The 15,941-nt window shown below is 30.9% G+C and overlaps 1 protein-coding gene and 4 non-coding genes across 5 annotated transcripts in view; 4 read left to right on the top strand and 1 right to left on the bottom strand.

Annotated features, from left to right (window-relative positions):
- The first annotated feature begins 96 nt into the window (after positions 1–96).
- LOC135124323 (collagen alpha-1(IX) chain-like) overlaps positions 97–15,941 on the top strand; it is a 28,648-nt gene continuing 12,803 nt past the window's right edge. The window contains exons 1-5 of the mRNA XM_064049302.1: positions 97–207; positions 9,527–9,582; positions 9,938–10,145; positions 10,319–10,535; positions 10,803–10,973. Of these exons, the coding sequence (XP_063905372.1) occupies positions 182–207; positions 9,527–9,582; positions 9,938–10,145; positions 10,319–10,535; positions 10,803–10,973 (678 nt within the window). The 5' untranslated portion in view covers positions 97–181. The remainder of the gene's footprint in view (positions 208–9,526; positions 9,583–9,937; positions 10,146–10,318; positions 10,536–10,802; positions 10,974–15,941) is intronic.
- Positions 10,186–10,258, bottom strand: Trnak-cuu (transfer RNA lysine (anticodon CUU)). Its single transcript has one exon. It is a non-coding gene; the product is annotated as a tRNA-Lys (tRNA).
- Positions 10,705–10,777, top strand: Trnar-acg (transfer RNA arginine (anticodon ACG)). The gene has a single exon. It is a non-coding gene; the product is annotated as a tRNA-Arg (tRNA).
- LOC135124699 (U1 spliceosomal RNA) lies at positions 11,323–11,485 on the top strand. The gene has a single exon (XR_010279820.1). It is a non-coding gene; the product is annotated as a U1 spliceosomal RNA (small nuclear RNA).
- On the top strand, positions 11,913–11,984 carry Trnad-guc (transfer RNA aspartic acid (anticodon GUC)). Its single transcript has one exon. It is a non-coding gene; the product is annotated as a tRNA-Asp (tRNA).

The following is a 15,941-nucleotide window of genomic DNA, read 5'->3' as shown; positions in this document are numbered from 1 at the left end:
TTAATCATGGTGATGTTGAGAGTACGATTCTGAGATTAGTCCTTCGCAGACCAGTGTTTCAAGCGGACGACTTCGAGTGCACCGTCACAGCTTTACGGTGTCCAGAAATAAAAGTTCTTTTTTTATTTGAAATGTGTTTTTGTGGTGGTTTGTGGACCTCTGTGGGTGAAAATTAAGAAAAATGACAATGTTGAGCCAACTCGGCAGGTAATTTTTTAACAAATTTAAAAGATATTGATGGATATGATGTTGACCCATATATGAAAAGAAATATCGTTTCTGCTTATTGATCCAATTTTTCTTTATTGCCTGTTGCGTCTATGACTTAGCAATTAAAAATGATAAAAGGAAACATCAATGCGCTGATAAATTGATAATGATTAGTAATAAAGTGACGTGTTTGGTTCCGCTGTGACCGAACGTCAATGTTTAGAAATAATTTAATTAGGTACAATTAAAAGTAGCGCTATTTCGATGTTTACGCAAATTTAAATTGACTTTAATCGAGGAATGCAAATATTTAGCGCGCTCTTGGTGTTACAGATGTTCGTTTGGCTTTTTCAATTTTATTCATGTATGTTGATGCAGTGACGCTTTAAAGTAAGTTAACGTGGAAATAAAAGTGCCTTTTTTAAATAATAAGCTCGTAAATTTGGGATAAATGAACGGTTTCTGTGGGATTGCCGGAGACAATGAAATTCTCTCTTCTCTATAAAATGATCTAACAAAATCCTTTTACAAAATTCTTTACTCCCACGTCCTTTGCAGTAGCAGAGGTAACTTTATGATAATTCCTTTTCAGTTATCTCAGAACTGAAAATCGGGTAGGCGGTGTTACATTTTAAATCGAGGAAGATTATATAAGTTGTTAGTTTTTTCGAAAATGTGTGCATATTTTAGCAAAATTTAGATGTAAATTATGACATTGGTACTAATTTGTTAACAACAACATATTCTAATACTAATCATTTATTTAGTCTGACATTTTGTTCTCTACAAGGAAGCAAAATAAATCATTAATTTATTAAGCAGTAGCTCACGAATGAATAATAAGTTGGCAACATTTTGACTTTAAAATGTCGCATTAATTTAGAAACACATTTTGTAAAAAACCATTATTTAATTTTGTTCAGTTGAATAAAAAAAACTAATTGTGTTTAAATTATATGTACGCTTGTTATTATTTATTTATTGATACGTATCTGAGAAAATACGTAGTGTCTTACTGTTAAAATAGTAGGTCTTCCATTTCCATCTACGTATTTTAAGAACTTCGTATAGAGGGTACAGCGCAAACCAAAATAGCTCGTTCATGTCTAGCAAAATTTAGATGACGTCATCTCAATATTTTGCCAAGTGAATACGCTTCCCTTTACTTTTATTAAACAGAACACTCTGTACAATTGAAAATAATTTTAATGCATGATGCCCAATGAATTGTACAACTTTAGCAAAAATTTCTTGTAAATTTCAGTTTTTCGTTTCTCCAATTTTTAAATTTTTTGATTTGTAAAATCGAAATAATGTACCTGCTAAGGTAAGACTGAACAATATTAAGAGTAGGCACTAGAATGAAGAGGATGTGAATGGGCGGAGCAGGAAAAAAGTAAATTTAGCTCCGCCCACCCACCCGTTCTCTCATTTTTCTTCTAAAATAAAGAATAAATCTTAATTATAGTAAATAGTATAACAAAAAATTACGGTTAGACATTTTTTCTTTTTTAACCGCCCCACTTCTATTCTACAGAAAAACATATAATTAATCGCGCCCACCCACCCCGCCTCCATTTCGATATAATAAGTAATAATTAAGAGAAATGAAGAAAAATTGAGAAAATTATGTGGTGTTAGACTTGCTGTTTCGTCTGCAACGATTTCACCAAAATAAAATCGCAACACTGAAAAGTTTCTCAGTTGAAGAATATTTAGGAAAACTGAAAAATCTAGAAAGTGGAAATTCGAAAAATAGCAAAACTGAAACATAAAAAAATAATATTAAAAGATCGAAAACTTTGAAAATCGAAAAATTTAAAATGGGCTAACAAAAAATTGCAAAATTTAAAAATCGATAAAGTGTAACGTTGAACAATCAAAAATTTAAAAATTAAAATTTGAGATTTTGATAAATAAATCGAAAACTTGAAAAATCTAGAACGTGAAAAATTAAAAAATTAGTAATCGAAAAATTGGGAAATTGTGAAGTTAAAAAAGTTTAAATAAAAAATCGAAAAAATTTAATATTCAAAAGTTTATTTGAAATTGAAGATCAAATATTTGAAGAAACAAAAAATTGAAAAACCGGTAAATTAAAGAACAAGAAACGAAAAATCGCAAAAATTGAAAAATGGAAACATTGGAAAAACAAAAAACTGAATTAACTAAAAATTGAAAAATTGAAAAATCGAAATATTAAAAATCGAGAAATGAAAAGTCACGACATTGATAAATAGAGAAACTAACATTGTAGCATCGAAAAATTGAAAAACTAAAAGTGAAGAATTTGAAAAATAGATCGAAATATTGGGAAATGAAAAATTAAAGATCGAGGTACTTGAAAAATTGGAAAATATAAAAAATGAAAAATCAAAAAATTGCAAAATTGTTTAATTGAAAAATCGAAATATTTAAAAATTGAAACATCTAAAAATAAAAAATCGTAAAATTGCGGAATTGAAAAATTTTAAAATTAGAAGACTGAAAAATTGTAAAATCGCAACACTGAAAAGTCTCACAGTTGAAGAATCGGAAAACTGAAAAATCTAGAAAATGAAAATTCGAAAAATAGCAAAACTGAAAAATAAAAAAATAATATTAAAAGATTGAAAACTGTGAAAATCGAAACATTAAAAATGGAGAAACAAAAAATTGCAAAATTGAAAAATCGATAAACTGTAACGTTTATCAAAAATTTAAAAATTAAAATTTGAAATTTTGAAAAATAAATCGGAAACTTGAAAAATCTAAAACGTGAAGAATTAAAAAATTAGTAATCGAAAAATTGGGAAATTGTGAAGTTAAAAAAGTTTAAATAAAAAATCGAAAAAATTTAATATTCAAAAGTTTATTTGAAATTGAAGATCAAATATTTGAAGAAACAAAAAATTGAAAAAGTGGTAAATTAAAGAACAAGAAACGAAAAATCGCAAAAATTGAAAAATGGAAACATTGGAAAAACAAAAAACTGAATTAACTAAAAATTGAAAAATTGAAAAATCGAAATATCAAAAATCAAGAAATGAAAAGTCACGACATTGGAAAATAGAGAAACTAACATTGTAGCATCGAAAAATTGAAAAACTAAAAGTGAAGAATTTGAAAAATACATCGAAACATTGGAAAATGAAAAATTAAAGATCGAGGTACTTGCATAATTGAAAAATATAAAAAATGAAAAATCGAAAAATTGCAAAATTGTAAAATCGAAACTTGAAAAGTGAAAAACAGTCGGGTGATGGAGAAATCAAAAAATTGCAAAATTGTTTAATTGAAAAATCGAAATATTTAAAAATTGAAACATCTAAAAACAAAAAATCGTGAAATTGCGGAATCGAAAAATTTTAAAATTAGAAGACTGAAAAATTGTAAAATCGCAACACTGAAAAGTCTCACAGTTGAAGAATCGGAAAACTGAAAAATCTAGAAAATGAAAATTCGAAAAATAGCAAAACTGAAAAATAAAAAAATAATACTAAAAGATTGAAAACTTTGAAAATCGAAAAATTAAAAATGGAGAAACAAAAAATTGCAAAATTGAAAAATCGATAAACTGTAACGTTGAACAATCAAAAACTTAAAAATTAAAATTTGAGATTTTGACAAATAAATCGAAAACTTGAAAAATATAAAACGTGAAAAATTAAAAAAAATCAGTAATCGAAAAATTGGGCAATCGTAAAGTTGAAATATGAAAAATGAAAAATCGAAATCGCATTAAAAAAAATTGGTCTAAAGAGTTTAGACAGTACTTCCCTCGCTGTCGGAAACTTGACGACTGCATGCCCATTGTGTTTTTTTTCTCATTACATTTTTGTAGTGGGAATTTAAAAAAAAATTGCGATGACGTCATCAACATTTTTGCAAGGACACGTATATCAGTTGGGATAGATGTAGTGTAATACTAAGAATAAAATTATTATATTCTCAAATTTTCGGGAAAATGAATTGGGTCGTTTGAATATTGATTTGTAATAATCAATAAAATAACGAAACAATTTACTCACGTATACTTACGTATCAGAGGCAACTGAAAATCGTGTATGTATAAACATTCTTAATTTAAGATGACAGGCGTAACAGCATACGTGAGAGCCAAACAGAGAAACTGTAAACAAAACGACCGTCGGTTTTATTGCTTCGACTTCCGCTTATTATATAAAACATTGGGTTTTATTTTAATTCTTGACGGTGAAATTCACAATTGGTTGATTATAAACATGTCTATTTCACATTCGCGGAATCAAGTGAACGCATAAAACAAATGCAGGTCTGTAATGTTAAAGTCGATGTAAATAAGCGTGCTACCCTTATGTTTCAACGGAGTTTTTCCTTTAACAAATTTTGTGTCTACCAAATTGGGTTGGTTGGGGTGTAATACTAATAATAAGTGTTGCCTTTAATTTAATCAATAAAATAAATTGACTTCATTAATTTTTTTGAACCACCTCTTAAGAAAATCTAAAAAATATGAATGGAATGATAAATCACAAGTACAAACTCATAATATTTTTTGCATTTTAGATAGGATTTATTCAGCAAAATTTAAGGGTGACGTCATCAATTTTTTTAGGAGGGATGAACAAATACATTTTGAACAAAAGTTTACCATGCTTATAATAACTTTAAAATATTCCCAAGATTTCAAAGCATTCGGTTTTGTAATTCCTGATTAAATCGATAAAATAAATTCACGCCTTCATTAATTTTTTTGAGTCACCCTGCATATGCAAATCCAAAAATATGAATGGAATGATAAATCACAAGTACAGACTCATCATATTTTGTACATTTTAGATACGATTTATTCGGAAAACTTTTGAGCTGACGTCATCAGTTTTTTGTAGAAGATAACCAAATATATTTTGACTAAAAATTTATTATGCTCTTTATAACCTTAAAACATCTGCAAGATTTCAAAGCATTCGGTTTTGTAGTTCCTGATTAAATCAATAAAATAAATTTACGCATTCATTAATTTTTTTGAGTCACTCTGTATATGCAAATCCAAAAAATATGAATGGAGTGATAAATGACAAGTACAGGCTCATCATATTTTGTACATTTTAGATATGATTTATTCGGCAAACTTTCGAGCTGACGTCATCAAGTTTTTGGAGGGGATAAGCACATATATTTTGACTAAACATTTATTATGCTCTTTATGACCTTAAAACATCTGCAAGATTTCAGAGCATTCGGTTTTGTAGTTCCTGATTAAATCAATAAAATATATTTACGCATTCATTAATTTTTTTGAGTCACCCTGTATATGCAAATCCAAAAAATATTAATGGAGTGATAGTTCACAAGTACAGACTCATCATATTTTGTACATTTTAGATATGATTTATTCCACAAACTTTTGAGCTGACGTCATCAAGTTTTTGGAGGGGATAAGCAAATATTTTTTGACTAAAGATTTATGATGCTCTTTATAGCCTTAAAACATCTGCAACATTTCAAAGCATTCTGGTTAGCAGATTAAAAATTAAATTTCAAAATGTTGTTTTATAATTTTGATTTTTTTTCCAAAAATCTGGACGTTTCGGGTGAAAAGTCGATTCAGAGTTGTAAACTACATGTGTAGGACTATGTTATTTTATACAATTGAAAACCCATTTACTATGTACAATTTTGAAGTGACGTCATCGCTTTAGTGGTGGGGATGATTCGACAAATTTTGGTTAGCGTTTTACCATCTACATGATATTCTTAATATAAGTACAAAATTTCACAACAATCGGTCGAGTACTTTCGGAGATTATCTGTCTAATAAAAATCCGTGACAACAGACGGACAGACGGACAGACGGACAGACGGACAGACGGACAGACGGACAGACAGACGGAAATGGGAGACCTATTTCTTCGTCTTCTAGGGGTCATGAAAGATCGAGAAAACGTAAAAGTAGAGAGTCGGCCGACGGACTCGATTACAATACTTCCTTTGCTTACGCTCGGGAAGTAAAAATCAAAATTTTCAATTTTTTTCAATTCTTCGATATTTATATTTTTCAATTTTTCGAATTTATAAATTGTTGATTTTTCAACATCGAAAAATTGAAAAATTAAAGATGAAGAATTTGAAAAATACATCGAAATATGTGGAGATGAAAAATTAAAGATGGAAAACCTGATAATTTGGAAGTTTAGAAAAACTGCGTGATTGTAAAATTGAAAAATCGAAAAATTGCAAAATTGTAAAATCGAAAACTTGAAAAATGATTGAAAAACTAAAAATCAGAAAATTGAAAAATCAAAAATCGCCAAAGTGAACAGTCGGATGATTGAGAAATAAAAAAATTGGAAAATTGTATAATCGAAAAATCTGAAAATTAAAAAATTGACTGAAAAATTGTAAAATCGCAACAATGAAAGGTTTCACAGTTATCGGAAAATTGAAAATCTAGAAATTAAAAATTCTAAAAATAGCAAACTAAAAATTAAAAAAAAAAATAAATTGGAAGATCCAAAACCATGAGAGGCGAAAAATTCAAAATGCAAAAATTAAATATTGCAAAACTGAAAAATCGAAAAACTAACATTGAACAATTAAAAATTTAAAAATTAAAAATCGAGAATTTGAAAATAAATCGAAAACTTAAACAATCTAGAGGGTGAAAAAATTAAAAAACCTAGTAATCGAAAAATTAGGAAATCGTGTTTTATTAATTGTAACATCGAAAAATTGAAAAATTAAAAATGAAGAATTTGAAAAATACATTGAAATATTGGGAAACGCATAATTAAAGATCGAAAACTTGGAAATTTAGAAAAACTGCATAAATGTAAAATTGAAAAATCTAAAACTTGAAATATCAAAAACTTGAAAAATTATTGAAAAACTGAAAGTCAGAAAATTGAAAACCCAGAACTCGCGAAAATCAATAGTCGGATGACTGAGAAATCGAAAATTTGCAAAATTATATAATTCAAAAATCTGAAAAGTGAAAAAACAAAAAAGTGTAAAATCGAAATAATGAAAAATCGAAAAATTTTAAAATTGAAAGATTGAAAAATTGTAAAATCGCAACACTGAAAAGTCCCACAGTTGAAGAATCGGAAAATTGAAAAATCTAGAAACTGAAAATTCGAAAAATAACAAAACCGAAAAATGAAAAAAAAATTAAATCGGAATATCGAAAAGTTTGAAAGTCTAAAAATTAAAAATGTAGAAATTAAAAGTTGTATAACTGAAAAATCGAAAAACTGTAACATTGAACAATCAAAAATTGAAAATTTAAAAATAAATCGAAAACTTAAACAATCTAAAGGGTGAAAAATTAAAAAATCTAGTAATCGAAAAATTGGGAAATCGTAAAATTGAAAAATGGAAAATTAAAAAATCGAAATCGTATTAAAAAATTCAAAATTGAAAGTAATAAATCGAAAACATTTCAAAATCAAAATTTTATTTAAAATTGAAAATCTAATATGTATTTAAAAAAAAAAAATTGAAGAATCGGAAAATTAAAAAGCGAGAAACGAAACATTGCAAACATTGAAAAATAAAAAATGAAAAAATAGATATGATATTAAAAAAAAACTGAAGAAACAAAAAATTGAAAAATCAAAATAATGTAAAATTGATAAACTAGGAAAAATTCAAGACTCGAGAAATTAATACTGAAACATTGAAAAATTGAAACTTAAAAATCGAGAAACTGAAAAATGAACTCGAAATCTTGAAAAATCGAAATCGAAAAAATAAAATATTTAAAAAAATATATAATAATTGAAAAATCGATAAATTCCGAAATCGTAAAACCGAAAAACTTTAAAAATCGAAATCGCATTAAAAAATTCAAAATTCGAGATAAAAAAATCGAAAAAATTTAGAACTCAAAATTTTATTTAAAATTGAAGAAAAAATTGAAAAATGGAATAGAAACACTGGAAAAACAAAAAACTAAATTACGTAATAACTGAAAAATTGAAAAATCAAAATATCAAAAATCGAGAAATGAAACATCACGAAATTGAAAAATCGGGAAACTAACATTGAAACAAACATTTAATAAAATGAAGAATTTGAAAAGTACATGGAAATATTGGGAAATCGTAAAATCGAAAAATGAAAAAATAGAAATGATATTAAAAAAAAATGAAGAATCGAAAAATTGTAATATTGAAACTAGGAAAAATTCAAGAATCGAAAAACTGTAAAACTGAAACATCGAAGAATTGAAAATTAAAAATTGAGAAACTGAAAAATCTAAATCTAAAAAATAAAAAAATAACACAATTTAATAATTGAAAAATCGATAAATTCCGAAATTGTAAAATTGACAAAATGAAAAAATCGGAATCGCATTAAAAAATTGAAGATCAAATATTTGAAGAAAAAAAACTGAAAAATCGAAAATAAAAGCAAGAAACGAAAAATCGCAAATCGAAAATTGGAAAATGAAAAATAGGAAAAATTCAAGAATCGAAAAACTGGTTACACTGAAAATCGATAATTTCCGAAATCGTAAAATTGAAAAAACGAAAAACAATTTTTTGACATAGATGTATGCTACACAATAAGAAAAATCGATGGTAGTTCAAGTTATTTTAAAGTTTCGGCTTAGGAAAAAATTACGTTAACCCAATCTTTTTAAATGGAAAGTTGTTTAAGGAATAACTAAACTATATAGATAAGTATAATTTATAAAATATTCTCTAAAAAACTGTGTTTAGCTCAAACAATTTAAGTATTTATAAACTTAAATGGGTTCTGATGTCAAGCATGCACCGTTAAACATTTTTTGTAATTGTTAGTCTACAACTTTAGTTCGGTGTGTATTTTTGCCAAATTTAAATTACACATTAAACACATAAAAAATCCGTTGTTTTAACAGCAAAAGAAGATGACGTAAGATAAAATATGGCGATAAAGTAGTTAAAAATGAAACCACAAATAATTAATCCTATAAAAAATTTTATTAGCTTGTATACATTTGTTATTGAGTAGCAAATTTTGTCACATTTTATGGATTCCATAAATAACGTTAATAACGTGACCAAATGATACGCAATAAATTGAATCTTTATGAGACAAATAAGCAAATTGCCACATTCTTGATGACGTGATTAACAAAATTTAAATCACGATTCTGAGCTAAACTGTCGAAAACGGCACAGATCCACGTTTTAATGATCTACCTGTTGATTCATCGTGGTAATGGAAATCGGGTGTTTGAAGTTAATAAGTTGAGATATCAAACCCCACAAAAGATGCGTTTAATCAGAAGTTGAACAGTATATAAAAAAAATGTAAATCGCAAGTGTTTGCCTGATCCCGATTTTAACAACCTTGTTTTTTCCAGATGGCTCATATTTATCCGAATCACACTTCTCGTTATCTTGGAAACCGTAGAAGGCCGTAAGTTAAGAACCCGCTTTTTGTTTCAAACAATAGTCACCTTATTTCGAAACGACTGATTTATGGTATCAGTGAGTTGCGTTGTTCTTTTGTGTTTTGGTGGGCCGTGTGGTGACCCATTAAGGACAACTTTATCTGTATTGATTCGATTGTACGCTGCCCCGGCAGACTAGAATCTAAATCAGCTAAATTGACACAATAAATATTACCTACATCTTCGTTGTCCAATCTTCAACGCGAAAATATTTAACTTCATAATGAACTCGAATTAAAATTTCTACTATTTATAGCCGCAACTCGCTATTTAATTCACCTCATTAATGTCGCTGAAGAATGAATAAGTTGCGTTTTCCAGAACTCAACATCTATGAAGAAGAAGTGAGCGCTCCTTGTGCCAACTTTAAGATAGGAGACGATGATTTACAAGCTTTTGATTTTATAAGACTGTATCGATTGGATATCGTCGAAACTACACACCCAGGAATCAGTAAAGTGAGAGGTTCCAGTCGCCTACAGACTGCCTATAGATTAGATAAAGACGCCGATTTAACCCTTCCCACAAGGTAAATCAATTCATTACAAAAAAAAAAGAAAAAAAAAGTGCGCCCAACGTGGGGCTCGAACCCACGACCCTGAGATTAAGAGTCTCATGCTCTACCGACTGAGCTAGCCGGGCTTGATACATTGGCCGCCTCTATTGTATGATGAGTACAACGCGCTATTTTTATTTTTTCAGAGATATTTTCCCCCAAGGTTTACCCGAGCAGTTCTCATTTATTTCCACATTCCGCGCCCGCCGTGTCCCCAAAACCGCCTGGCACATCATTCGGATCACGGACTTGGAATCTAAACCTCAATTCATCATTTCCTTGAATCCCAGAAATGGCACAATTGAATTTTCCATCTCAAACTATGAAGGAGAGCTCCAAACAATCGTTTTCAACAGCACCAATGTATGTCATTGAGTCACACTTATTATGCTTGCATGCCTGGAATCGTCATTAGATCTGTTTAAAGTATTATTGCGTAATTGTTGGGACATGCGTCAACTCCAGATGTTTCAATTCATGAAAGAGTTTTGGCAATTTTCACTTTTTTTCGAAATCGAGCTAGTTGTAGCAAGGTCCTGTGGCGCAACGGATAACGCGTCTGACAACGGATCAGAAGATTCCAGGTTCGAATCCTGGCAGGATCGCTAACTTTTTCGCGTTTTTTTGCAGATTTTTGACAAGAATTGGCACAAAATCCACTTCGGGGTGTCCCGAGAGAGGGTCATTTTGTATCTGGATTGTGAGGAGAACGCACGCGAGTTGCTGGAGCTCAGAGGACCCATCGACATTAACGGGGAGATTTCAGTCGCGAAATTGGCCAATTCCAGACAAACTGTCCCGGTGAGTTGCGAAAAAAGCGCATTTCCGCACTCTACATGTATATACACCCGAACTAACGTTTGTTTTTGTTTTTTATTGTCGCAGCACACTACTCCGGTAAGTCGTCACATTGTTACGATTTTCTACTAATCAAGCTAATCAAGGAAATGACTTAGTAGCAACTTAAGACGCTATCATAATCTGCTTATCTTAAAATTGCTAGTAATTTGGTTTCGGGTCGCATTGTTTGTCAGTCTTGATCTCGTGGACGTGGTTCTAGTGTGGCTTCCTAGAGGTCTCCCTAGTGTTGTGCTTACGGACAGTAGAGCGACGCGAGTTATTGACTACAGGAACGGGGGCTTGCCAAAGCATACTTACCTGGCGTAGGGGTTACCGTGATCAACAAGGCGGTTCCCCCAGGGTGAGGCCCTTCCATTGCACCAAGGTCGGGCTGACCCCTGCGATTATCCCTAATGCGGATAACTCGGGCGCACAATTTTTGGTAGTCGGGACTGCGTGCGCGCTGTCCCGGTCTGATTTAATTAAAACGTAATTTCTGATCTTGATTAATCATCATCAGAGGCGTTTTTAGGAAGCCCGTTTCTGATTGTTGGGTTTATTATTCCTGGTATTGATTATTTTACTGATCATATCATATTTATATTTGAGCGCCATAAATAAATTCTGAAACTAATAATAATGTCACGGAATTAAGTGAATTTAGTTTGATCAAACTGAGGTCCTGAACTTATTTTTTAATTTTTTTTAGGAACTAATTGTATTGAATGAGTCTATGTATTTATTATAAATTGACAGATATGTAATGTTTAAGAATTTACATTTGAATTAATGCGGACAACGATGATAAACCGTAGATTTGCATACGATAGTTGAACTGTAATTGATATATAACGAGTTATAACAACGTAACTAGCAGTAAACGAATGTTGTTGGTATGAGTCCTCGGTAGTATAGTGGTCAGTATCCCCGCCTGTCACGCGGGAGACCGGGGTTCGATTCCCCGCCGGGGAGGCTTTTTTTTTTAATTTCAGTTGAAGTTTTTTTTGCTACGCATCATATAATGCGGCTCATTATTCACGAAGATGAGATTTAGAAACAAACCAAAGACCAATTTATAAATCGTCCGTGTAATTAATAGCCTTATGTGCTAGTTAAATATACAACTTTTTATCTAACACTCTTCTTTTAGTATAAAAATTACAATTAAAATGACCAGAATACAAAATTAGCACAGTTATTTTCAAAAACTGATGATTTTGTGGGAATATATGTATAGGCAACCAACATTACACATGTCGTTTTTAAACATCCAAATTTTAATAAAATGTTCACATAATCTCCACTGAACAAAATAAGTGCATTTATATGGCCAAAATTTCTTCGAAATGTGCAGTTTTATTGTTTTTTGTTTATTGTTACTTAATTGCCGACAGAAAAATCCAAATAGGTAATTTACAAAGTAATTTAGGCATAGTTAATAAAACTTAAGCCAATTTAAACAATATGCAAATTGTACCTTGTATAACTTAACTCAGTTCACATATACCTAGTAAAACTGTACAGTTACGTTATGGCAACAATGGACAGTAATAATCCTTGCGGTTCGGATCCATAAAGCTTACAATAGCCAGTTTGACTTATAACGGTGGTTTTGCTTAAGCCATTTAAGTCATAAAAGGTGTATGTCAAGTGAGTTTTGTATATACAGGTGTCTGAAAAATTAATTAATAAATAAACCAAAAAAAAAAAAAATTCATAATACACTTATAAACATAAACTAAACTAACAAAATAAAAAGTAAGCTCGAAATGTTTCCAAATTTTGATCATTTTTTGTAAAATTTAGTCCTGAGTACCTAGTTGCTAAGATAAAACTGATTTGGCAAATGACATATCCTCTGACAAAATAGGGGGCGGGTGGGCGGGGCTAGTACTTGGTAAGATAAGACTGATTTTGGCAAATGAGATACCTTCTAAGAAAAGAGAGGGTGGGTGGGCGGGGCTAATACCTGCTAAGATAAGATCGATTTTGGCAAATGACATACCCGTTAAGGAAAGAGGTGGGCGGGGCTAGTACCTGCTAGAGTAGAAATCATTTTTTTAAATGATGTTTTCACACCGCACCAATAAAGTTGTGCAGACTACTAACTCTGGTTCGGACTACTTTCAAATTTGAGGAGTGCTTTCAACTGTGACAGTCAACTGTTTTACAGTTTCAATTTCGTCCTGTAGGGTATTTTATTATTATTATTATTTTATATTTCCAGTTTATACATAACATAACATAAGTAAAATTCTTCTTTATCACATTTACTCATCTATTTGTCATTATAAACACTGTTATTGCTAATTATCTGCTGAAAATCTTGAGTTGCATGATAGCATAAATTGTCAAAACCTCACATTTTAATAGTGAGGTTATATTTATAAATTTTATTGAAATTTATAAGGTTCTGAAATATTTCAAGTTAATAACTGTACTTGCAGGTGAAGTAAATTACTGGAATATTTTTTTTACGATTTTCTACATTAATACGCCCGTCACAATATTTTTCATTGACCCCTAAAAGAACAAAAATCTCGACGCCACTGATCGATTTTCTGTGCGCAAGTTTCGATGACCCAACGTGCTGTTTTCAAAAGATTTCTAAGATAAAACTGATTTTGGCAAATGACAGATCCTCTGAGAAAATAGGGGGGGGGGCGGGGTTAGTGCTTGGTAAGATAAGACTGATTTTGGCAAATCAGATACCTTCTAAGAATAGAGGGCGGGTGGGCGGGGCTAATACCTGCTAAGATAAGATCGATTTTGGCAAATGACATACCCGCTAAGGAAAGAGAGGGTGGGTGGGCGGGGCTAGTACCTGCTAGAGTAGAAATCATTTGAAAACATCACACCAATAAAGTTGTGCAGACGACCAACTCTGGTTCGGACTACTTTCAAATTTGAGGGGTGCTGTCAGCTGTCACAATCAGCTGGTTTACAGTGGTGTGCCTGCCATTGCTGTTTTTAATTTCGTCCTGTACGGTGTTTTATTATTATTCTATATTTCCAGTTTATACATAACATAAGTAAAATTCTTCTTTATCACATTTACTCATCTATCTGTCATTGTAAACACTGTTATTGCTAATTATCTGCTGAAAATCTTAAATTACATGATAGCATAAATTGTAAAAAACTCACATTTTAAAAGTGAGGTTATATTTATAAGGTGCTGAAATATGTCAAGTTAACAACTGTACTTGCAGATGAAGTAAATAATTACTAGAATATTATTGTTTTTTACAATATTCAACATTAATATGTCCGTAACATTGACCCCTAAAAGAACAAAAGTCTCGACGCCACTGACCGATTTTTTCCGCGCAACTTTCGATGACTCAACGTGCCGTTTTCGAAAGATTTCTACTATAAAATAAGAGTAATTTTGGCAAATGAAATACCCTCTAAGAAAAGAGAAGTCGGGTGGGTGGGGCTAGTACCTGTTAAGAGTGATTTGGGCAAATGACATAATCTCTAAGAAAAGAGAGGGTGGGTGGGCGGGGCTAGTACCTGCTAAGATAAGATCGATTTTGGCAAATGATATACCCTCTAAGGAAAGAGAGGGCTGGTGGGCGGGGCTAGTACCCGCTAGAGTAGAAATCATTTGAAAACACCACACCAATAAAGTTGTGCAGACGACCAACTCTGGTTCGGTTCTCTTTCAAATTTGAGGGGTGCTTTCAGCTGTCACAGTCAGCTGTTTTATAGTGGTGTGCCTGTCGTTGCTCTTTTCAATTTTGTCAGTGTACAGTGTTTTATTATTATTATTCTATATTTCCAGTTTATACATAACATAACATAAGTAAAATTCTTCTTTATCACATTTACTCATCTATCTCTCACTATAAACACTGTTATTGCTAATTATCTGCTGAAAATCTTGAATTGCATGATAGCATAGATTGTCAAAAACTCACATTTTAAAAGTGAGGTTATATTTATGAATTTTATTGAAATTTATAAGGGTCTGAAATATTTCAACAACTGTACTTGCAGGTGAAGTAAATGATTACTGGAATCGTTTTTTTTTTACAATTTTCAACATTAATACGTCCGCAACCATATTTTTCATTGACCCCTAAAACAACAAAAATCTCGACGCCACTGATCGATTTTTTCCGCGCAGCTTTCGATGATTCAACGTGCTGTTTTCAAAAGATTTCTACTATAAAATAAGAGTGATTTTGGCAAATGAAAAACCCTCTAAGAAAAGAGAAGGCGGGTGGGTGGGGCTAGTACCTGTTAAGACTGATTTTGGCATATGACATAATCGCTAAGAAAAGAGAGGGTGGGTGGGTGGGCGGGGCTAGTAGGTGTCAAGATAAGACTGATTTTGGCAAATGAGATACTCTCTAAAAAAAGAGAGGGCGGGTGGGCGGGGCTAGTACTTGCTAAGATAAAAATGATTTAGGCAAATGACGTATCCTGTAAGAAATTTAATTAAATTATTATAAGAAAAGACACTAGAGGCTTTCAAATTCTTTCCAAATAGGAATACCTAGAACTTCAAGATTGTTTTAAATTTTTCAAAAAAAAAAACGGGGTTTAAGGTCAGATCGGAATTTTCCAAAAATAGAACACTAAAGTGCGGCACTCAAAATTTTTTCAAATTCGTAAAAAGTAAAACACTAAAAGATTTTTTCAAGTTCATCTATAGCAACAAAACACCATAATCCTTTAAATTTATCTGAAAATAAAACACCAGGGGACATAAAATTAACTGCGAACATTTTAAAGTAGTGTTTTGAAAACGTTGACAATTTTTGATAGGGCAGACATTTTTAACTGCTTACTCGATTTTTGCTGTTTTGTACCTTCGCTTTTCGCAGGCAAATATTGTTGTCAAATGGAATTTTATCAAATTATAACAAAAACAACACAACCATATTTTTGTATATTCTAACTGAAATGGTAATTGAACAT

The sequence above is a fragment of the Zophobas morio genome, unplaced genomic scaffold (assembly GCF_036711695.1).
Source record: "Zophobas morio isolate AGI-343-1 ecotype UQ-CSIRO unplaced genomic scaffold, CSIRO_AGI_Zmor_V1 ptg000007l, whole genome shotgun sequence".
NCBI classification, from domain to species: Eukaryota; Metazoa; Arthropoda; class Insecta; order Coleoptera; family Tenebrionidae; genus Zophobas; species Zophobas morio.
The sequence above is the reverse complement of the archived record's forward strand: the minus strand, read 5'-3'. Positions and strand labels throughout refer to the sequence as shown.